Source organism: Hemisphaericaspora subhashii (assembly GCF_019202705.1).
Source record: "Hemisphaericaspora subhashii strain CBS 10753 chromosome Unknown scaffold33, whole genome shotgun sequence".
NCBI lineage: Eukaryota > Fungi > Ascomycota > Pichiomycetes > Serinales > Debaryomycetaceae > Hemisphaericaspora > Hemisphaericaspora subhashii.
In genome coordinates, this window is record NW_026057383.1 from 61,175 (window position 1) to 85,213 (window position 24,039).

General features: G+C 34.9%; 10 protein-coding genes across 10 annotated transcripts; 7 read left to right on the forward strand and 3 right to left on the reverse strand. All coding sequences in view use genetic code 12, as the record gives it.

The window, feature by feature from the left end:
• Positions 1-82: 82 nt before the first annotated feature.
• On the forward strand, positions 83-1,888 carry CMP1 (calcineurin catalytic subunit A; the record flags this gene model as incomplete). Its single annotated transcript, XM_049409124.1, has 1 exon — positions 83-1,888. One exon carries the CDS (start codon positions 83-85, stop codon positions 1,886-1,888), a length of 1,806 nt encoding a protein of 601 aa, XP_049261632.1.
• Positions 1,889-2,147: 259 nt separating this feature from the next.
• J8A68_005095 (uncharacterized protein) lies at positions 2,148-3,023 on the forward strand (the record flags this gene model as incomplete). Its single annotated transcript, XM_049409125.1, has 1 exon — positions 2,148-3,023. The coding sequence occupies one exon, from the start codon at positions 2,148-2,150 to the stop codon at positions 3,021-3,023; it is 876 nt and encodes a 291-aa protein (XP_049261633.1).
• Positions 3,024-3,269: 246 nt separating this feature from the next.
• J8A68_005096 (uncharacterized protein) lies at positions 3,270-6,302 on the forward strand (the record flags this gene model as incomplete). The annotated part of the gene is made up of 1 exon (XM_049409126.1): positions 3,270-6,302. One exon carries the CDS (start codon positions 3,270-3,272, stop codon positions 6,300-6,302), a length of 3,033 nt encoding a protein of 1,010 aa, XP_049261634.1.
• An 84-nt stretch (positions 6,303-6,386) lies between these two features.
• Positions 6,387-6,998, reverse strand: TSR2 (Tsr2p; the record flags this gene model as incomplete). The annotated part of the gene is made up of 1 exon (XM_049409127.1): positions 6,387-6,998. The coding sequence occupies one exon, from the start codon at positions 6,996-6,998 to the stop codon at positions 6,387-6,389; it is 612 nt and encodes a 203-aa protein (XP_049261635.1).
• Positions 6,999-8,266: 1,268 nt separating this feature from the next.
• On the reverse strand, positions 8,267-10,729 carry ORC1 (origin recognition complex subunit 1; the record flags this gene model as incomplete). Its single annotated transcript, XM_049409128.1, has 1 exon — positions 8,267-10,729. One exon carries the CDS (start codon positions 10,727-10,729, stop codon positions 8,267-8,269), a length of 2,463 nt encoding a protein of 820 aa, XP_049261636.1.
• Positions 10,730-10,898: 169 nt separating this feature from the next.
• On the reverse strand, positions 10,899-11,571 carry TEM1 (Ras family GTPase; the record flags this gene model as incomplete). The annotated part of the gene is made up of 2 exons (XM_049409129.1): positions 10,899-11,466; positions 11,540-11,571. 2 exons carry the CDS (start codon positions 11,569-11,571, stop codon positions 10,899-10,901), a joined length of 600 nt encoding a protein of 199 aa, XP_049261637.1.
• A 1,726-nt stretch (positions 11,572-13,297) lies between these two features.
• On the forward strand, positions 13,298-14,068 carry RPS1 (40S ribosomal protein eS1; the record flags this gene model as incomplete). The annotated part of the gene is made up of 1 exon (XM_049409130.1): positions 13,298-14,068. One exon carries the CDS (start codon positions 13,298-13,300, stop codon positions 14,066-14,068), a length of 771 nt encoding a protein of 256 aa, XP_049261638.1.
• Positions 14,069-15,255: 1,187 nt separating this feature from the next.
• J8A68_005101 (uncharacterized protein) lies at positions 15,256-19,760 on the forward strand (the record flags this gene model as incomplete). Its single annotated transcript, XM_049409131.1, has 2 exons — positions 15,256-15,264; positions 15,498-19,760. 2 exons carry the CDS (start codon positions 15,256-15,258, stop codon positions 19,758-19,760), a joined length of 4,272 nt encoding a protein of 1,423 aa, XP_049261639.1.
• Positions 19,761-20,422: 662 nt separating this feature from the next.
• On the forward strand, positions 20,423-21,428 carry RPL6 (60S ribosomal protein eL6; the record flags this gene model as incomplete). The annotated part of the gene is made up of 2 exons (XM_049409133.1): positions 20,423-20,434; positions 20,907-21,428. The coding sequence occupies 2 exons, from the start codon at positions 20,423-20,425 to the stop codon at positions 21,426-21,428; spliced, it is 534 nt and encodes a 177-aa protein (XP_049261640.1).
• A 500-nt stretch (positions 21,429-21,928) lies between these two features.
• Positions 21,929-23,176, forward strand: J8A68_005103 (peptidylprolyl isomerase; the record flags this gene model as incomplete). The annotated part of the gene is made up of 1 exon (XM_049409134.1): positions 21,929-23,176. One exon carries the CDS (start codon positions 21,929-21,931, stop codon positions 23,174-23,176), a length of 1,248 nt encoding a protein of 415 aa, XP_049261641.1.
• Positions 23,177-24,039: the final 863 nt, after the last annotated feature.

Below are 24,039 nucleotides of genomic sequence, written 5' to 3' on the forward strand. Positions count from 1 at the left end.
AATATTCAACATCATCATCTTCATTAATTTTTATATAACGTTTTTAATAGATCATTATCCAATTCAACTGTATTTTTAAAACATGTCTAAACAAAACATAGTACATAATACAGTTCAAATAAACAATGCATTAAATGCAATCCATCAGAAATCAGATGTTTTAAAACATGATTTCTCAATATATACAACTGAAGATGGTGAACAAATATCAACTACTGAAAGATTTGTCAAAACAATTGATCCTCCAGCGACTATTAAACCAACTGATAAACAATTATTTCATGATAATGGATTACCAAATTGTGAATTCTTGAAAGATCATTTCTTTCATGAAGGTAGATTACATGAAGATCAAGTACTTAAAATACTTCGACAAGCAACTAAAATATTAACATCTGAACCTAATTTGTTAACTGTTCCTGCTCCAGTTACTATTTGTGGTGATGTTCATGGTCAATATTATGATTTAATGAAATTATTTGAAGTTGGAGGAGATCCAAAATCAACGTCATATTTATTTTTAGGTGATTATGTTGATAGAGGTTCATTTTCAATTGAATGTTTATTATATTTATATTCCATAAAGATAAATTATCCAAATACTTTTTGGATGTTAAGAGGTAATCATGAATGTAAACATTTAACTGAATATTTTACTTTTAAAAATGAATGTTTACATAAATATTCTTTAGAAGTTTATCAAGAATGTTTAACTTCATTTAATGCATTACCTTTAGCTGCAATTATGAATGAACAATTCTTTTGTGTTCATGGAGGTCTTTCACCTCAATTAACTGATTTAGAAGCAGTAAGAAGATTAAATCGATTCAGAGAACCTCCAACCAAAGGATTAATGTGTGATTTATTATGGGCTGATCCAGTTGAAGATTATGATGACGATGATATAAATGAAGAATTTCTCCCCAATGCAGTACGTGGTTGTTCATATTCTTTTACATATCGTGCAAGTTGCAAATTCTTAGATAGAACGAAATTATTATCTGTTATTAGAGCTCATGAAGCTCAGAATGCTGGTTATAGAATGTATAAACGAACAAAAACAATGGGATTCCCTTCATTATTAACTATGTTTAGTGCTCCTAATTATTTGGATAGTTATAATAATAAAGCTGCTGTTTTGAAATATGAAAATAATGTCATGAATATTAGACAATTTAATTCCCTGCCTCATCCTTATTGGCTACCCCATTTCATGGATGTTTTCACTTGGTCATTACCTTTTGTAGGTGAAAAAGTTACTGATATGTTAGTTAGCATTTTGAATGTATGCACTGAAGAAGAATTAGAAGAAGAAATTCCATTCAGTGAATCACAAATTGGTGTAACCACCCCAATGGAAATTTGTACCCCTCCAGAAGAACAACAAGTATCGCCAGCACAACGTGTTTCTCCAGCCCCACCACTTCCAAGAACCCCACCACCATCTGCTCCTCCACCAGTACCTATGGCCCCTACCAGTATGGCTACTGGACGAATCCCTGAAGAAGAAGAAACCCTCGAAGCCAAGAGATTGGCATTACGTAATAAGATTATTGCTATTGGAAAAATGTCAAGAATGTTTCAAGTCTTGCGTGAAGAACAAGAAAGCGTTGCTCATTTAAAAGAATTAAATAGAGGTACATTACCAAAAGGATCTTTATTACATGGTAAGGCTGGATTACAAAGGACAATTATGAGTTTTGAAGAAGCAAGACAAGCTGATTTGGTGAACGAAGCCTTACCTCCAAGCATGGATGTTTTAAAGAGACAAGAGGAGGAAAGAGAGGTTAGGATTAGGGAACATATTGAGAATCCTTCTAATAGTAGTCCTGTTTTACAACGATTGATTAGAAGATTGTCACTGGGGAATACTTCAAATCAAAAGTAGGGCTGTTGTTTTTTTATAGTTTTTATTTTATATAATTTTTGGACTCATATATATAAGCATTTTTCTTTAAAATTTCAGTACATCATCAGGTTGTAACATCTCTAATGGCTATTTCAATTTTTGTCAGTAGAATCCCGGAGTTGAAATTTTCATCAATCTAAGATTTTTTTTTTCTGTCAAAAAATTAGAGATCAAGAAAACCGAAAACCACACATGTGTCACAGGCCAGTTCCAGTTCCACACACCTAATTACCCAACGATGAGTCCGAAATCCCGAATCGTATACGAAAAACCCAATGTCGAAAACACCCTCCCCTTCAAAATCTACCAAACCACATCCCCGGAGAAATTCTCACTTGAAGATGATGACAAATTCGTGATATATTCAGGTGGACCAAATTACCAAATATCAAAATCTGATAATGCTGAAGTTGAATTCAATTGGGATCAAAATGTGAGTTTATTCGTCTTGAATACGACAATAATTATTTGGTTTAATCTTTTAAAATTTGGTTGGGAAATTCCATATACTTCAATAATTTTATCTGGTGTAAAAGGTGATAAGTTATTTTTACAGATTGTTTGTGATGATATTGTAAAATCGGCATTTATTCATGAAGATTATATCGCGAGTGTAGATTTGGAAATATCAATTAGTGAAGATGACAGGATAAGTGAAAGAAATGGGGGTAGTGAATTGTTCAAATATGTAGAGGGGGATATTGGGAGTTTATACGAAGGCATAGCGAAATGTTCGGCATTACAATATGATAGTGAACAAGACATGGAAGAGCAACAGGAGATTGCTGAAGGACAAGGGTTCTTTTGGGGAAATTCAACTAATGGACATGAACAACAACTTCCAGCGTTAGAAATACCCAGTGATTGGACAGTTCAAGAACCACGTAATAAAAGCATAGTGGAAATACCAAATGTAGGAGATGCCGATGATTTAGATGATATTGAATTACATGACGATGAAGAAGAGATCGAGTCAACAGAAGCATTACCTGGAACTAATGGAATTAATGAAGCAGGAATGTATGTTGATGTTGGATATGCTTCAATTGCTGGAGCCATACGGAAGCGTGAAGAAGAAGGTCAAGAGGCTATTAAAAGTAGAAGATTAAGATGATAGGACGTGTATAAGTTACCATGTAAGTTTTATAATTCGTAATATTTCATAGACTAATTTATTTAACTTTAAGTTTGTAAACGTATGGTAGCACCACGACGTTTTTTTAAGGTACACACCCAACTGAGACACTTAGAGGCAATTAATAGCGAGACTTTTTATAAATGTTACCAATCACCAGTTACTTCGTCTTTAATCACAGATAACTTAATCCATATATTAAACTAATAGATAATCCATGGCATTATGAGGAATGCAGAAGAAAGGGTGAATTTCAAGAATCATTTCTTTAAATTAGGACAAGGAAGAATTATACCGAAAGATCATCCAGATTTCTGGATACAATTATGGATTAGACCAACTTGTTCAGATGATATCTATGAATTATTCACAGCTCAGGATATTAGAACGGTTAGAGATCATAATATTGTCAACTTCTTATTGTTTATACGAATATTGACGGAAAGAATTATCCAATTATCCCAATATGATTTATTGACAACTTCTGATCTTAAACAGTTGTTAAATTGCATTCGTTTCTTGACAAAGTTATTGCCATTCTTATTTGAATTATCCAATTATCTCAATGACATTGAGATTGATTTATTCTGGAATGATAAGTTTGATCCCTTAGAATATTTAAATACACTTCTGCAAAATGAGGATGATGATATACAACCGAAACGTACTGTAGATCCAAGTCAAATAAACAATTCATTGGCAGTTAAGCTCATCCAAAGCTTAGTTGATCTATTATTCATAAGAGGTTTCACGATAGAGTCATCAACAGTATCAGCCAATTCAAATAAATTAAAGCATTTGATATTATGGGAACCTGGAATTGGTCATACTTCAAAATACAATAAACCAAATTTAATTATAGAATGCAATAGACTAGAGGTTTTAAAATTATTAACAACTTTATGTACAAATAGCTTATATACAGCATCATTACCTCGTTTAATTGGTACTGGATCGAAGTTCCTAACTATATTAGTTGCGACAACACCAAGAGTTGAATTATTGACTTTAGTATGTTCCTTAACCAATCTTGTATGTCGATCATCAAGAATTTCCGCTAGTGAAAATGCGTTAGTGAACTCAGATAGTATAGAATTTACAGAAGCTAGACATTTATACTTAACCTACGCTTTCCAATTATTAGTCTTGATGATTGTATATCCATTACCAAAGAAAGAAGAAATTATAATGTTGACGGAAGGAAGCTTAATATCAAAAAAACCTTACAATATGGCACGATTATACATGGGAAATATACATAAAGACAATGAATTATTATTCTTGATAAATTCATTACTTAATATACTCAGGATGAATGATGCTGAAACATACACATTTGTTAAGGCTGGCAATCAACCTTCAATATGGGCAACTGAAACAATTATGCTTATTTGGGAATTACTTCAATGTAATAAACACTTCCGAGAATTAATTGGGAAAAAATTCATATCCGAATTAATGGTTCTCCTTGTTTACTATATTTCGAACTTTTATTCCGTAGCTGAACATAAGGATCTAGTATCTGTTTGCGCATATTTGTTACTTTATCTTTCTTCAGAACTGGAAATCTTACAAGATTTATATTTCCCAATAAGTTCATCCCTTTATGATTCATTTCCACAACATTTCAAATTACCAACTCATCCATTCACAACAAGAGATTTCATAGTCAGTCAAATATGCAATTTATTAATCAATTCAATTGCAAGAACATCATATCTTGGAACGAATAAGCAAGTTCCTGATTTGGTTTTGAAAGCATTAGTTGAAATATTGTACAATCTCATCCCACCAGTTTCAGACCAGACATGCAAAGTACATAATGACATATCTCAACGGTTAAACAATCCAAATGTACGAGGAGGATTATCATACGCAACAAGTAATTTGATTATTATGTTACTATCAAGATTCCTAAGTCGGACATTTATATTAGATAAACCATTTAATTCAAGTTTAGTTGCATTATTAATACGAGCTATTGCAATCACAATAGTAAAACATCCAATTCCATCACGGATGTTGCTTTATGCAATACTCAAAAACGAAACGGTATTTGATGATTTAAGAATAAGCATAGGAAGTTTGAAAGGTGTTTGTTTCAATGGGAACCATTTAGAAAAGATAGATAATAGACCTCCACCACCACCACAGATTTTGCAAGAACCGGTAGTTCAACAACTTAGTCCTAGTCCTACCGCCACACCCCCGGTTAATCCTACTTTATCCATTTCACCAGAAGTTGTCCATCCACAAATCCAACCAGTACCTGCCCCACTTATACGCCAACTTAGTCCTCAAAACAATGAAGAACTCCCCGTTGCACCAAGCTCCGAATCAGAATCGATAGAATTATCATTAAGACCAAAACCACCAATCGGGATGTCTGAGTCCGCGAGAGAGAAAATGAGAAAACTGTCCCCGATAACTAAAACATGGGGTGGGAATGAAGGATTAAGAATCATCATATCTATAATCATTCCCTATGTGAAATCAACCTTGAAAAGCATGCCGATAGAAGAGAATCTTCTTGTTGTTCAACGAATTGAAGCCATTGATTTTGCGGGGTTGATTGATATACAGAGAGGAAAAGCTATCAGTATGGAATATTTACCTGAGACTCCATTTGAACCATTACGGTTCAGTTGGGGATATTTGTCTTTGGGTTGGTATATGAGTTTATTATATCATCGGATATATAAAACAAATGAAAGAGTTAGAGCACATGTTAGTATTCATAATAACCGGGTGATTAATAATATAAGTGCCAGTGTTGGGAAATTTGCTTCTGGTTGGATCAGTTTATTAAAAACAACAATCATTGAACCTCTGAGACAAGAAGTGGAAGAATCGGAATGGGTAAAGAATTCGTTAACTATTGTTAATCATTGGGAGAATACAAAGATTAAATTACTAAAATTTGATGTCCAATCTACAGAAAGTTTCTTTACTTCAAGTATGAATAGATTAGGGAGTGCTATGATGAGTGGTCAGAGTGCTCCTGGAAGTGTACATGACATGACAACTACTTTGATTAGGAAATTTAGTGATTTTAAAGTCAGAAATAATTCAAGTCCACAATTATCGATTAACCCTACATCGCAACCTACCGGGGATGATCAGTCATATCCTGTGAGGCCAAGGATAAGAAATTCAGTTACGAGTTTATATTCATTGAATAATCTTAATCGGACTAGAAGTGGTAGCATATCAAGAGATATTGGGGTCAATAGAACCAGAAGTAATACTTTTCAATAGATGTTTCCTTAAATAGTATTATAGGTAATCTATCTGCGTGTCTCTATGTATAACTATATATGTAAATGTACAATCTAATGACCCTTATCTTCTTCTTCCCTTCTTTTGAACCAATTCAAACCCATCTTCATCCACTATTGGACCTTGAGGTTCATCTATCTCCATTTGATCTTCGGTAAGTTCAGGAACGCTTGCTTGATCATATTCTTCCTCTTCATCATCCTCACTATCGGAAACATCCGGATTATTTGGATCTGACTCAACCTTAACTTTATGAACAGTACCTGAATTCTGTTGGGCTTGCCACCTACTATACATCTCATCGATTTGTTCATACTTACCAATAGTAACATCTTTATAAAATTTCATAATCAAAGCCGCAATTTCCAAAGCGGAATCATTATCTATTTCAGTATCAAATTCATCAACCATAGCATATAATAAAGTTTCTTCAATTAGTTGGATATCCACCGCTTGTTCATCAAACAATTCAATAACGATTCCAGATATCCAATCCCTCTTTTCGGCCGATTTGGGTCCACCCCAAAGATTGTCTACTGCTGTCGTGAGTTCTTCCCATTTGTAGACGGCCATACAGACACCTAATTCGAATTTTGCTTGTTGTTTTTCATCACCAAATCTTAAGCTTCCTTCTGTAACTTCAACGTAGTCGGTTGGATCTATAGTAGTGGTCATTTTGGTTGGTTGGTTTTGAAGAAAGTGTCTTGAATGTGGTTGATAGGGAAAGATGATTGAATAATTTTTTTCCCATATCGCATCGCAAAGTTGTTTTGTGTAACAATATTTGACTACAGGAGGGAAGCGTGGGTGCTTATTAGAAATGGCTGCTAACAGGATTAGAATGCTCTGATCGGGTTACTTGCAAAAAAAGAGACGCCTATATAAGGCTATTCTGGGCTCTAATTCGTAAAAGCATTTATTCGTTCTAGATTTTCAATCACTAATATAATGGCAGAAAATAGGAAGACGCGCTTTACGAGCATGATAATTAAGCACCCATTTTTTGATGGTGTATACTTCGGTTTCTACAAGATCCACGGCACAAAAACTTCAAATTTGACAAATAACCGGTAACAAATAGTTCTCGGGTAACTCAAATAAGTGTAATAAGATTATTAAGTTAAATTATAGAAATAAGTTGAATTATTATTCCGTTGACCAAATTCAGCATTAAACAACAACTTTTTTTTCCTAAATAGCTTTCTCTCCTAACATGTTGTTGTTCTTAGGAAATCAACAATCGCTCTACATCGTACACAAACACTTCAAATTTGGCTGTTAATCACTAACAAATATTACTCCAGTATCCCATTGAAGTGGAGTAAGCATCTTAAATTAAATGATAGAGCTAATTTGAATTATTGTTCAGTGTGCCCCAGTTTTCTTAACAACCTTGTAAAACGTGACTGGAACTCGGTTTTGCCAAAAATTAGTTGGGGTGTTTCGCCATTCACAAGCAAGTACAAATTTGACTGTTAATCTCTCACAAATATTACTCGCATACCTCGTTTTAATGGAACCAAATCCATACACTAAATGATATAAGGAAAATCGTTTTCCTAAACGTCGACTCTCCTGGTAAGAATCATTTTTCCTAACATTGGCGTTGTTTCCCCCAAATGAAAGATTTCGGAGAAAACTAACGAACTATCCAAACCGACACAAATGATTCAAAACTGGGAGTTTATCGCTTACAAATACTACTTGGAAATATGTTTTAAATCGAATAAACTTCTCATCCTAAATGACATAAACAATTTGTATAAATATGAGAGTTGGGGGAAATTGTGGTGCCCCAAAATCGTAGGGTTGACCAGTCTCGGGCTATTCGCAGCCAGAATTAACGAGACATACAAATAACATACGCTACTCCTTCACACACTATTAAACGCTTTTATTTTTACATATTATATATACCACAGCTTACTCTCACTCTATCTAGCTTAATCCAACATATATGCGACCTCCTTATCTCTCTTCAAAATCGAGATTGCCTCATCCTCGGAGATATTCAACTGCACTGTCCTATATCTCTCACTAGGAACATTCTGTTGAATTATAATACCAGCCTCGGCTAAGGAAGCGAGCGCTTGTTTAAAATGATCAATTCTCAAGCTTGCTTTGTGTTTACTAGATCCAAAAACACCATCAGCGTATAATAATCGAGATATATTTAAATTTGGATCAATCAGGGACAATATTTGATAAGTCTCGTCAAATGTCGTTTTAAATAATGTATTTTTCATTTCATCAATAACTTCACCGAGCTTATTCTCGGCCAATCCTGACATTTTCGACCTACGTAACATACCAACCAAGATTAATTTCGATGCAAATGGTAATGAGGTAAGGTATTGAGCTAATGGAGAGTTGACAATTTCATTAATAGCCATAGATATGTGAGATATGAGAACATGATAAGGTTGGTCTTCATCATCTTCATTTCCGTTCTTTTCGTTTCGATCTGGATCTTCCAAATACTGCTTCTCGGCAATTTCAACAGCTCGACGACAGATTGTTAATGCTCTACGGGCATCACCACTGACACTGGCGACTTTTCTTGATGCGAATCCGATAGCATCGGGATTAATTGATACTTTTCTCTTACTATGCTTAGTTAACAAATCTAATCTATGCTTAATGATTTCTCCCAATTGGTCAAAAGTATACCCACGGAATTGAATTCTTCTTAATCCCAATCTAGATGAAATCTTATTTGATAAAACTCTTTCTGGTAAATCCATAGTATTTGCAACCGCAATAACGATTAACCGGGAATTCTTATAAGTTGGCCAATTAAAGAAATTATACATCACATTTTGTTTCTTAGCTGCTATTTGATCCAATTCATCCATCAACACAACCAATGGTTTTCTCTTCTTATCTTCACGATTGAAATATTCTTCTAATAATAATGCAGCATGGGCTGGATTAACTTTATCCCCACTAATCTTCTCCCATAACATTTCATACGCAATATTCGGAGACAACAATTTCAACCCATTAAGTTCCAAATAATCAAATGGTTTAATTTCACCAAGTAGAAAAGATTGGGTCATTTGTTCAATAACATCCCTAATGGTGGCAGTTTTTCCCATACCCGGAACACCACTGACATAAACACAACACCCCGTTTCTTCATTTACCGCCGATTCTAAATTCATGTAAATCATGGCGTATTCATCTTCTCTTCCAGGTAAGGCATTCAATTTTTGGGAAGTATGTAATTTGGCCTTAATTTCTTTAAATGCGGCCGAAGTTGGGTCGGTTAATGCTTTTTGATGTGTGGGAACTTTCGCTGGGGAAGATAATAAAGTGGGGATATTGCTTGATTTTGGCTTCTTCTTGGGAGTAAATAATACCGTGGAATAGATATCTTCGATATCTTTATTCTTCTTTCTTGGGGATGAGGATGGGGATGAAAGTGGTATTCTTGATTTGCGTCGCGATTTGGTTGGTTTCTTAGGGGATTTGGTGGATTTGGTTCTTTTACGACGTGTACCAAATTCTTCTTCGGCACTTTCAAAGCCGTTCTCATCATCTGATGAATCAACTTCAGGTTCAGATTCATTTTGGCTGCTCTCGTATTGTTCTTCTTCATCTTCATCTTCATCTTCATCGTCATCTTCGTTGTCATTATCGCTTGTAGGAATATTGGAGACTAGCTTTGGCTTTGTTGGTTTCTTTTTTAGTTCTTGTAGCCTTTCGTGGGCATTGGATTTCGTTTGTTTATAAGCTGGATCAACAGCTTTATTTCTCACATATATAACAAGTCCATTTATATCTTTCTTGAAAGCATTCATCACCTCACGAAAGTCAAAAGTTTCGCTGACTTTGTCACTCTCATCATTGTATGTCCGCCTTACCATGAAGGTATTGCTTGAATTGGAATCATCAATGACAATATCACAATATTCGGCTTCAGAAAGAACATTCACTTTGAACACAATCTCACTCAATTGAATCTCATCCAAATAGGGAGTTAAATAAATTTCATTCTTTTCAGTTGTGATTTTTTTGGAATTGTCATTATTGAGGTCAATCTCCAGTGTGAACCAAAGTACAATCAAATCTATGAAGTTATCAGTTCCGAATTTGATTTCTTTAATCAATGCAACATCGTTGGCTGTCTCTCCTTGTTGATTGACTAGAATTGTGTCACCAACTTTTATTTCCATTTCATCGCTGTCTCGCTTTAGTATGATTTGATCAGCAGATGGAGCACCTCTTCTACTAATTCTTCTAGTGGGAGTTTGTGCTTCAGTTGCCCCAGGAGTGCTCTCTGCAGCTAGAATATATTGCCATCCTGCTAAATCCTTTTGTTTCTTAGCCATTTCCTTTACTTGTTTATGAATTGAAGTGGTAACATCATAATCACTGATAAATCGCGGTTGAAAAAAATACATCAGAGAATCGCCGAGAGATTTGGAATCAAATTTCATTAACATCATCACATTTATTTTATACAAAGCTATATGAGCTATTAGAGAGAAATACAAGAACAGAGCAGTAATTGAATTGAATCTATCCTATTGACAAGCAATTGCTGTTGTTGCGCGAAAACAATGGGTTCATCTATCGATATATTAAAATTGGTTCACCAACATTGACAATTTCTTCAATATTCAACTTTAAATCAAATGCTTTAGACAATATGACTTTAAATATCTTTTGAATATTAATTGAATGACTAGTTGAACAGAATATGACAGGTGATCGCATGGCAGCTCCGAATCTTTTAGCTTGTTGTGTTATTTCCACTTGATCTTGAAATGAAAGATCTATAAATTGATCATATTTAGTTCCAATTAAGAATGGTATAGCAGTTTTATTAAAACCTCTAACTTGTCTATACCATTCTTTGATTGAATTTAATGTTGATTTTCTTGTTAGGTCAAACATAAACAATATTGCTACTGCATCATTTGATACTAATGGTAACATATTTATAAATTCTTTTTGTCCTCCTAAATCCCAAATTGAAAATGTTACTGTTGTACTTCTTATATTGATTTTCTTATCCATGAAATTAACTCCCAATGTTTGAATATAATCTTCATCAAATGATCCTTCTACATATTTGACCATTAGTGACGTCTTTCCTATTTGAGAATCTCCTATCAATCCTATTTTTAATGCAACTCTAGAAGAATCATTTTGTTAGTATATTTCTGTGTTGTTGGTTTTATCAAATGCTGGTGCTTGAAAATACATACTGGCCATGATCTTCATTAGTTTCTTCTGACATATTTGATGTGTTTCTTTTGTGAATGATTAACGAGCAATTGGTATCTGTACGATTGGAGTGAGTGTGCTTTTGTATATAATAGTTATTATTGGGTTTCTGTGGTATCCAACTGAATTAAAGTGTAAAGGTTTGAGTTGTGGTAAATCAAAGATTAATTTTGCTGGTTTGTTTACATTTTTATTTAAATTAGCGAAATCTTTTTTTTTTCTTTGATTCTTTAATTTCTTAGATTCTTCTTTTTTGTTGTTCCGGAATTTGCAATTTGCAACCACTGAAATTTGATACACCTAAAATTAGAAGGAGGGGTTAGAGAATTAAGGAATACATGTAACACTCTCTAAGATTATATAAAGGAACGGATTTACTTGCATTAAAGATAAGACAGATATGAGTATGATCTTAGTGACAATAACTGATTAATCACGTCGGATCAAGAATATGGCCCCTTCGAGATTATAATAGCTGCGGAAAAGGGACAGTCTTACGCGTCACTATCCCCAATACTTCAATTCAAGATTCCAAAACGCCTCTTGAGCTGGGACTGTTCATTGTCATAGAATTGGAAATTTCAATCTCTTTCAAAAGAAAGCAATTTAGGCTATACTTGAAAGACCTCTTGATTTTGAAAGTTTCGCAGAGGTCCTGCGCGATAACGAATACCGCAGTTAGGGTATTCATAGCCATTCTACTGTCTGCTGGGTTTTCAGGTTGGATTAATGACGTAGTCGTGAGTATAGATGGATGTGATAGTCATTGAAGCTACTTAGATTTTATTAAATTTAAGCAGCCAGAACTAACAATTAGCATTGATCAAATTTAGCTTCTAAGGCTAAGATGTGTCAAAAAATATTAGTTACAAGACAACCGAAATGATAACTTAGAAGTTTGCTATTTCCTTTCTTCAACATTTCCCAAAAGTTAAGGCACCCTCTGAAAAATAAAAGAACTATTTACCAATGATATACAATTGAACTAGTTGCTTTAGTTGCCTAACCTTTGCAAAACATTGAATAAAGTAAAAGCCAACCCTCTATTTTTGTCATATTCACTACTCGAGAATATACGGCTGACCCTGATTCTCAATTTTTCATCCATCTTCTTTCCGTCCGATTCGTGATACTTCATTTTCGCTCCCGGATAAATAGATTAAATCAGTAATAATTAATACTACCTGGAACAACTAATTCCTTGGTGTTCTTGAAGATGATTCTGAACAGTATCGGAGCGTACAAGGAATCTAGGAATTGTATATCCTGTAATATGTCATTCCTCTACAGATACAGTTCGTATGCATCTCAACCATTACATCTATTGTCAACAATCAGTAGGATTTGTTACAAGTATAAGCTCCTTGAAAATAAAATAAGAATTAGGGTTGCTGCCCTAAATTGTTCACGTGAAGCACCATTTTCTCTATTAAGGTAGTGTAAAAATGAACATTTTTTCTCTCACTCACTATTAAACCTTATTAATTACATAGTTGAGATATCCTGCATATTAAAAGACATCGCACAATTCTGTCATTCGCACTCCCCAAACCAAAATGTCAATGCGCACTCAATGTCTCTCTGATGTTGTTGCGAGTGCGCACACTACAATCTCTCTCTCCCTCATTCTTACCATAGCAATTTTTCACTTAGAAAAAAATTTCAACAGAAAAGTTTTTTAAAGCTAAATTTTTCTCTTTTCTTGATAGATAACTTAATACCTGAACTACATATTAAACATGGCTGTTGGTAAAAACAAGAGATTGTCCAAGGGTAAGAAGGGTTTAAAGAAGAAGATCGTTGACCCATTCACCAGAAAAGATTGGTTTAACATTAAAGCCCCAACCACTTTTGAAAACAGAAATGTTGGTCAAACTTTAATCAACAGATCCACCGGTTTAAAGAATGCCGCTGATGGATTAAAGGGTCGTGTCTTTGAAGTCTGTTTAGCTGACTTACAAGGTTCTGAAGACCACTCTTACAGAAAGGTTAAATTGAGAGTTGATGAAGTTCAAGGTAAAAACTTATTAACCAACTTCCACGGTTTAGATTTCACTTCTGACAAGTTAAGATCTTTAGTTAGAAAGTGGCAATCTTTAGTTGAAGCTAACGTTACTGTTAAGACCGCTGATGACTACGTCTTAAGAGTTTTCGCTATTGGTTTCACCAGTAGACAAGCTAACCAAATCAAGAAGACTACTTATGCTCAATCTTCCAAATTAAGAGAAATCAGAAAGAAGATGACTGAAATCATGCAAAGAGAAGTTTCTAACTGTACCTTAGCTCAATTAACTTCTAAATTAATCCCAGAAGTTATTGGCCGTGAAATTCAAAAGTCCACTCAAACCATCTACCCATTACAAAATGTTCACATTAGAAAGGTTAAATTATTAAAACAACCAAAATTCGACTTGGGTGCTTTATTAGCTTTACATGGTGAAGGTTCTGGTGAAGAAAAGGGTAAGAAGGTTGCTTCCGGTTTCAAGGATGTTGTCTTAGAATCTGTTTAAGGAAAGAGGAAATCTAGTGTATACATATAAAAGGGATTCTTCTATTTCTTTCTTTAATTGATTTAATGTTATTTTAATAATTAAAAAGATTAACATTTTTTGTAACATAAATATACAAAAACGACATAACTTATAATAAATGATTTATCTGTAATAAAATGAATATGGAGATGTAGACCGAGTTTGTATCAAGAGGTAGAGATAGGCACATCTAGCTACAAAGATATGGCTGTTATCAATAATCGATTCTCTAAGGGTTCTTTTTCCGCGATTTCTTTTCTTAACCGAGATGAGAGTTGGGAATGGCGGTACTGTACTTCAAACCCATAGTGGGCCAGAGAGGCAATATCAAAGAACGATCAACCTCGTTTGGCTCTAATCAGGACACTCATATCGTCTCTGTAAGTCGCCTTGTTTGCTATGTTTTTGTTAATTCTTCTGTTCCTATACATTAAGCAAGACTTCTTGCGAAGAGAGTTATGTGAACTTCTATGGAATACAGGAAATCAAAAGCAACCAGTATCAGAAGGCGGGTGTATTGTTGAATCATTTCTTCTACATGGTTGTTACCCGAGGAGGCAAAGTGCGTAGAAAGTAATCATCCATACAAGGATAATAATCTGTAGAGGAGTGGAATACGTTTCTGAAAATTTTGCAACCAATTTCTGACGAAACTCCATTGACTGCTACCACTAAAAGTTAAACGAAATTCGGTCAAGTACAGTTGATAAATTAATTTGCCTTGATGCTTAAAGGATTCTAAGTACCCTTGACAACCATTATTACTTAGTCTATATAGATATTTTCTTATTGTATCCTCCTAAAGCAAAGTTAGATGGCTTTGGGAAATATTATGCCTTCAGATATTTTTACAGGTTCCATTGAGTAAAAGTGTAACAAAAACGGAAATATCCCTAATTAACAAAAGATGAAATTCTCCTTTACAGGTTTTTGTTTATTGTTGCCAATTATTTTATTTTTACATGTTTTTGCATTTTGTGTGTGGCTTGGTTAAAATTTCATATTTTCCTTTTCCATACAGAGAACAATTTGGTTGTAAAAAACTCAGCAATCGTAACCACAACTCATTTTAAAGTTTTATCTTTCTTTACTTTCTTCAAAAAGAAGAATTTAAATCTCAATTGCAATCTCAATTGACTCCTTTTAACGATTCAGGATAAATGTCAATGGATCAAGTATGTATAACTCAGTATAGGCTTCCTTCAGCTGATCCAAGTCCCCTTCCCCCCAATCAGCTCGTATTTTTTTCTTGTCTATTTCCCTTGATTCCCGTACCCCTATAATCAATTCAGGACAGCAATATTATCCCATTGGTATACGTTTGCAAATTAATTCAATTAGATCTAAATGTACGAGAGAAGGAAGTTGACGATGCATTAATTTGATGATATACTAACATTTCACGTAGGCTCAATCAAAACTAATATCGGAGAAGAAAAAGGAGGGGCAGGCTGAAGCCCCAAGAATTCAAGTCAGCGATGGTAATCTATCAAATGGTAATACGCAAACTAACGTGATCAATGGTAAGGTTGAACCAACCGAGAAAGAAGAAGAGAAACCGGAATTTATTAGAATTAGAGACAACACTACCTTCTCGTGGAATAATGTGGGGTCTTGGACAATTGTTTCAGCAAAGGACAAGCAAGCCATTTTAAAAAACTCCAAAAAAGTAGAAACCTATATAATTGACCATTATGTTGTTGATTGGTATTGGAATTGTTCTTTGATGATAGGTACTTGTTTCTTTGCTTGGTTTGTAGCTCGATGGGGTGGTGGAATACTATCACTTGGATTAGTCTTATTATTTACCAATTCGGTTTATCGAGCTGAATTTAGAAGATTCAATCGTAATGTCAGGGATGATATCGCCAGAAAATTAGCAATCAATAGATTATCAAATGAACTGGAAACCATGGAATGGATGAATGCATTCTTAGCCAAGGTTTGGAATATTTATATGCCTGCCATGTCTGAAATTGTCATGTTTCAAGCAAATGAAATTTTAAAAGACCAAGCACCAGGATTTGGAATTGAAAAATTAACATTAGATGAATTTACTCTTGGTTCAAAAGCTCCGACTATTGATTCCGTTACGTCTTATACCAAGAAGGGTAAAAATATTATTGAAATGGATTGGGCCTTTTCATTCACTCCAAATGATACTGACAACATGACTAAAAATGAAATCAAAAAGAAAGTTGATCCAAAAGTTGCCCTTGGGGTTACTGTTGGGAAGAAATTCATTTCCAAATCATTACCAATTTTAGTTGAAGATATGGCCATGACTGGTAGAATGAAGGTTAAATTGAGACTTACGGAGACTTTCCCTCACGTCAAGATATTTTCGTTCCAATTTTTAGAAGCTCCAGTTATTGATTATGCTTTAAAGCCAGTTGGTGGTGATACTTTTGGTATTGATATTATGTCATTTATTCCAGGATTGTCGAAATTTGTTAACGGTATTATTCATGCGACTTTGAGACCAATGTTTTATGCACCAAATCATTATGATTTAGACATTGAAGAGTTATTGTCTTGGAACTCATTCAATGCAGTTGGTGTTGTGGCAGTCACCATTAAACGTGCAAGTAAATTAAAGACAGGTAATCCAACTAAACCAAACAGTATCAATCCTTATGTTCAAATAGGCGTAGCTAACAATGCTGCAATCGATGAAGTAACGAAAACTAAGAAGTTAATTAATGATCCAATATTTATGGAAACTAAGTATATCTTGATTAATCAATTAGAAGGAAATTTCTTGAAATTTAATGTTTTCCATTTACTTGAAGATAAAGCCGATGATCAAATAATAGGAACATGTGAATTTCCATTAGGTGAATTATTGCAAAATCAACTGCAAATGGATATAAACAAATCAATCACTCAAAGTGGTAAAGTTGTCGGTAAATTGAATTTTGATATTAAATATTTCCCAACCATGACACCAATTGTTTATGAAGATGGATCCAAAGAAACTATTACTGATGCAGAAGTTGGTCTTATGAAGCTCACATTACATGAAGCTCGTGATTTAGATATTTCCAAATCAGTTATCGGTATATTAAACCCATTTGCTGAAATCTATGTTAATAACGAATTAGCTAAAAGTTGTCGTCATTTAAGAGATACCAATGAACCATCCTGGGAAGAATCATTCGAATCTCTTATAACTCAACAATCAGAAACTGAAATTCAAGTCTTGGTTAGAGATTCGGTCGACAATAAAGTCGTGGCAAATTTACAAGTCAATTTACAAGATGTAGTTTTTGAAAGTTCTCGTGGACAGGAATGGTTTGAATGTCAACCTGTTGGTCCTGATTTACCTACCCCAAAAATCAGGCTTGCTGCCAATTGGAAACCATTAGCAATTGACGAGGATTCTGGTGTCAAGACTCACAACAATGCATCTATTGGTGGTATGAGATTACATATCAGAGGAGCTAAAGATCTTAAGAACTTGGAAGCTGTCGGGTATGTTGATCCTTATGTTAAGGTTCTTTTGAATGGTCAATTGAGAGCCAAGACTGTTACCTTTGCTGATACGGTTAATCCAGTTTGGAATTCGGTTTATTTCTTACCAGTTGCCAATGAACATCAGCATTATTTGTTACAAATTATGGATGCTGAGCCTGAAGGAAAAGATAGATCGTTGGGTACTGCTGCAATTAATATTCAAGATTTCTTGACTAAAGATAAAGATGGATATTGGATGGATTTTGATGGGGCTGACAAGATTATCGAACAACCTGTTTTATTCAACAAGGAAACTATTGGGACCATCTATTATTCAGTTTCATTCTTTTCTACCATTCCAGCATATTCATTATCACAGCTTATACATAAGGATGAATACTTACAACATCTCGAAGAGCAGAGACAGCGTGATAGAGAAAGACAAGAAAAGGAAGAAAAGATGTACAAGGAAACTCCTGATGAATTTGAATGGATGGAGCTTACTGACGATCAAGCCAATGTTGCACCTAAGGTTGAAATCAAATTGGAAGAGGCAATTAAACATCGTGCCGGGAATATGGTTGTTCATTTAATAAGTGGACGTTTTACTAAGTCGGATGTATTTGTACATACCTTATTTGATGATCATTCCTATCCTTCTGGCGTTTCTCCAAGATCCGATGGAAAGATATTACGTACAATATCTAGTGGAGAGACATTTATACGTGACTTGCCTAATTCCTTATTAGTCTTCCGTATTGCAAAGACTGTCGAGGTTACCAATGCGAAAGACGTGTATGCGGAAAAAGTATTCAACACGCTTGACATCTACAAAAAATCATTCAGCAAACCAATCAAACTTGATCTTGGTGACGGAAATTCCATTCAAGTTAGATTGGAATTCATTCCATCTTTAGCCCAATTAGCACCATTAGATACAGTTCTTGACGTCGGTAAGATCAACATGCAAATCATTGGAGCTCGTAACTTAAAGGCAGTCGATTCCAACGGTAAATCCGATCCATTATGTGTTATTAAACTCGATGGTGTTGAAATTCATAGGACAGACAAGAAGAGGAAGTCATTAGATCCAGAATGGAATGAATCTATAGAATTCCCAATGAAATCTCGTTCTCGTCAAGTCTTGCTCGTGGAAGTTTATGATTGGGATTTGACTCATGATGATGAATTACTTGGGGTTGGTAATCTTGATATTTCAAGAATTCTGCCATTGACTGCAACTCCGGCTTCTGTTAAATTGGATACTCAAGGTGAAGTAGTACTCCGTATTACTTTTACACCTGAATATATTAGACCTCCATTGATTTCTGACTCGTTGTCTGTTCTCGATTTGGCCTTGCTTGGTGATACTGGTTTGAAGGCGGCAGAAGATGTTGTTGGCGCTGTCGGATCTGGTGTAGGCATGGCGACTGATGTTGTCGGAGGAGGTGTTGGTACTGCAACCAGTGTTATTGGTGGAGGTGTAGATGCTGTTGGTGAGGGTCTCGACCGTGCTACCAGTTTCATTAAGGGTTTTAGGAAGCCAAGAAAGAGCAAAAGCAAGGATGATGGCGGATCGATTAGTTCAGGAAGTTCCAATGGTAATAACGGGTCTGCTGGTTCCGGCACTGGTAAGATTCGTCGAGAAAGTTCTGGTCCTATGTCAAAGAATACTCTTGATTTGACTAAAGATGAAGCAGAATTAAGAATAGAACAAGAAGGAACTGTTGGTGGAAAGCAAGCAAAGCCCAATGTTCGCGAAGCAGATTTACCATCACCACAAAGACTTGGTGTGCCGCAACACAATAGAGGTAGCATTGATGTTGCTTCCAGTGTGTTTGCGGCTAGTATAAATGGACCAGAAGCTGCTCCTGGTAGAATTACAGTTGTGTCTGCCAGTGGCTTTGAAACTGATGATCCAGTTGTTGTTAAGGTTACATTGAAGACTTCTACCAAAGAAAAGCAATTGATAAAGACAAAGCATAAAAAGCTTGACAAAGAAAAGAAGAATTATCATTGGGATGAAAGTGTCTCCTTTAGATCTTCTGCTGCTGGTGAAATTATCTTTGACGTTAAAGAACATCATACTTTTGGTAAGGACGTTTCATTGGGAAAGACATCAATTATCTTATCGGAATACGTCAACGTTAGCGAGAATGTTACCTTAAATGCTGGTAATGGAGAAGTAGTTGTTAATATAAAATACTTTTCGTAAAATTTTATAAACCTTTTGTTTCTAGTGTGTACATTTGTATAATATTATTCATTGATTTTTTTGCAGCCATTGTAATAGTAAAGCGTGAGAGTGGATTTGATGTAAAAAAATCAGTTCTTGGAACAAGAGCAAGCTCTGCATACGATCCATTACCATTTGGTCTAAATCAAAACATAGGCAGAAGCGAATTGCCCAAACTTCATAGAGGAGTGCCATCTGAGTGATGCACAGTTTTCATAGTAAGTAGAAAGATCTAACTCAATAGAACTGTATGTAATTCACTTCCACCAATTTCTGCTTTTGTAGCGTGCGCATACCAATTCAGCTGACATTCACGTGAATTCGATGAAAAATTTGTGACTGCTTTTTTCAATCACGTGAATACTAAGAAATAAACTGCATAATGAACAGAAAAATTGTGTTGGCACACGACTGTTTCTATCATTTTTTTTTACATTTTTTCTAGTCACACACAAATTGTTAGTATCGCACTAAACGTATTGGTGATAGTGCGAAACCCTCATACAGTCTCTGTCTCTGTTACTCATTCACACTCATTCTGCTTAGTGAAGGAAAAATTCTTTACTGAAAAAAAAATCTTTTTCAAAATTTTATAGAACCTTTTTGTAGTAGAAACTAACACCCATAATATTAGATCAACAATGAGTCAAGTTGTATGTTATAATGAATAATAGAGGATTCATCAGGGGATGAACAAATGGAAGAGCATTTAAGGAGGACAAATAAGCATCGGGAATATCATAAATTAGTACTGGGATGGAATTCAGTGAAATTCGATAAAATTTTGCAATATGATAATTTGAAAAATATTCAAAGAAGGACATATTCAAGCATATGAATTATGAATGGCCTGCTATGATTTAGCAGTTTTACTGTATTCAGGAAAGCGAAAGACCAAGTTTGAACATATCAACTATTATTAAAGATTTCATATCGACTTCGAAGAGAACCAAGTCTATCACAACCATACGGTCCTATTAAGGTACATCGAGAAGGAAACAACCGAGTGCACATTCATAGGAATACAAGAATCATTTTTGAATCATTTTCCATAAATGCATAATCCAAGTCTCCCTTTATAAAAAGAAATTTTGAACATTTTATACTAACAAATATATTTTATAGGCTCCAAAGTGGTACCCATCTGAAGACGCTCCAGTCGCTAAGCAAGCTAGAAAGACTGCTCGTCCTCAAAAATTACGTGCCTCCTTAGTTCCAGGTACCGTCTTAATCTTATTAGCCGGTAGATTCAGAGGTAAGAGAGTTGTTTACTTAAAGAACTTAGAAGACAACACTTTATTAGTTTCTGGTCCATTCAAGGTTAATGGTGTTCCATTAAGAAGAGTCAATGCTCGTTACGTCATTGCCACCTCCACCAAGGTTAATGTTGAAGGTGTTGATGTTTCCAAATTCAACGTTGAATACTTTGCCAGAGAAAAATTAACCAGATCTCAAAAGAAATCTGAAGCTGATTTATTCAACGAAGCTGCTCCAAAGAAGGAAATCAAGGAAGAAAGAGTTGCTGATCAAAAATCTGTTGATGCTGCTTTATTAGCTGAAATCAAGAAGACCCCATTATTAAAACAATACTTATCTGCTTCTTTCTCCTTAAAGAGCGGTGACAGACCACACTTATTAAAGTTCTAAGTTTTTTAGTATAAACTACCAAATCAAATTACATAATTGAGGAAATACTTTTTCGGGAAAGAGATGTTTATAATAATATAATATCACGGTTAATTCTTTTTCAAAATTTGTTTTTGTTCAATTTATTATTATTATTCTTGTTAATTTTAGTTTATGAAAACTTGTCTCTTTTATAGGTGTACCCCCCTCCACATCACAAACCCCACCCCTTTGTATATTTAATACAGTTAAAAACGAAATAAGGAAACCATTTTACTCGTAGTTTGTAGTTATCCATTGTACGCGCCACTTAGTTTGAAGTTATCCATTGTAATCTCCACGTTGTCGATCCATGTATGTCGCGACACACTCCTATGTCGAAGAGAATCCAAATTTGTAAGAGATCTCATCGCAGCAGAATATTCCATGTAACAAAAAAAAAGATTGAAATTTTCATCTCATCTCTCTTTTCAATTCTCCTTTAACAACAGTAGAAATTCATAGAATAGAACTAATTAAAGATGGCCAATTTACTCCCACTCTCAACTTATAACTTAGCTTTAAAGCCATTCCAACCAGCTCCAGCAATTGAAGATGATTATCCACTTACAATTAGAATAACTTTAGCTGCAGTTGATCCTGAAGCTGTTGATGATAAATCAGAACCATCTACTTTAAGAATCTTAAAGAAATCTAATCCATTCGTTGATCATGAAGATTACTACGATGATGAAGCTGAAGAAGATGACGAAGCTGAAGAAGAAGACGAATTAGACGATGAAGAAGAAGAAAAAGAAGAAAAGCCAAAGAAGGCCGGTAAGAAAAAGACCGATGAGGAAGAAGAAGAAGAAGACGAAGAAGATGACGAAGACGAAGATGATGAAGATGAAGAAGATGATGATGTTGAAGAATATGTTCTCTGTACTTTATCTCCAAAGGTCCAATTCCAACAAACCATTGACCTTACCATCACCCCAGATGAAGATGTATACTTTGTCGTTACTGGTTCTTACCCAATTCATTTAACTGGTAACTACGTCGAACACCCAGCTGATGAAGATTCTGACGATGAAGACTACTTAGATGAAGATGAATACGACTTGACCCCAGATGAAGATGAAATAATCCATGGTCTTGACATGGACGTCTACGATGAAGAATCTGACGAAGAAGAACAATCTAAGATTGAAGTTCTCGAAGAAGAAGAAAAGCCATCAAAGAAGAGAGGTGCTGAAGAAGCTGAATCTAAGAAATCTAAGAAGGCTAAGAAGGAAGACAAGAAGTCTGTTCAATTCACTAAAGATTTAGAACAAGGACCAACTGGTTCTACTTTAGTTGAAAAGAAAGAATCCAAGAAGGATAAGAAAGAAGCTAAAAAGGACAAGAAGGAAGAAAAGAAGTCCGAAGATAAGAAAGAAGAAACCAAGAAATTCCCAACTAAGACCTTATTAGGTGGTGTTGTTACTGAAGATAGAAAAGTCGGTAAAGGACCAACTGCTAAATCTGGTAACAAGGTTGGTATTAGATACATTGGTAAATTAAAGAATGGTAAAGTCTTTGACAAGAACACTTCTGGTAAACCATTTGTCTTTGGTTTAGGTAAAGGTGAATGTATCAAAGGTTTCGATTTAGGGGTTGCTGGTATGGCTGTTGGTGGTGAAAGAAGAGTTATCATTCCAGCTAAGATGGGTTATGGTTCTCAATCTTTACCTGGTATTCCAGCTAACTCTGAATTAACTTTTGATATTAAATTAGTTTCTTTGAAATAAACAATGCTAACGAAGCAGTAGAGATGTTATTTTAATTTTTAGCATATTAGTTTTAGTTTATAATTGAATTTGACTTTTTTTTTTAAATGACTTTGTAGGGAGCAATCCGTAGCTTATAAGACGCTTCATATTAACCACTAGACTCGGTGCATAAGTTGTTCTCTTTGCCCAATCTCCCTGTACTACCACAACCGTTAATTTTCACAGCCAATTTTTTTTTTATTGCAACCAGAAATGGATTTGCACCAACCTATGTGTTAAAGAACTACCAATTAATTAGTAGTGCACTATCATTTCTGATCAGTTTGCTCCATGTCTGAAAAGTTGCATGAATACGTTCAAGCTGCTATATATGGTTGTGGACTACGAATAGTGAAGGGATTGTAGTTAGATAAAATGTTACACAAATTTGAATAAAGGGAGTGAAAGATTCCACCTCCCGTCCAATATGCTGTCGAAAATATAAAAACCGGCAGACGATTAAGCACAAATAATTGACAAGGGGATAAATCCGTTTCCAGGAGAGAGTAGCCGGGTGTAATTGTGCCCAAATGACATTGGTGATGGGACATATAGTATACTTATGACGGAAATAATACCCTCCTAAAAGGGAACGCCGACAAAACTCAAGCATTTTCTCCTAATCATAGCCCAGATTGACGAGGTGGAGTATATCTACCCCATCAGGATACCGATGTAAGTTGAGGTATTAAGCTGATCAGGGCTTGTTGTTGAGAAATGCATAAATCCACGGTGATTAGTTCGGTGATTAGTTCGGTGATTATATCGGTGATTATCCTTGCTCTCATCGGTTTTACTAAGGACTATTCGCTTGCGACGGTTATAGGGTTTACTACCGAAAA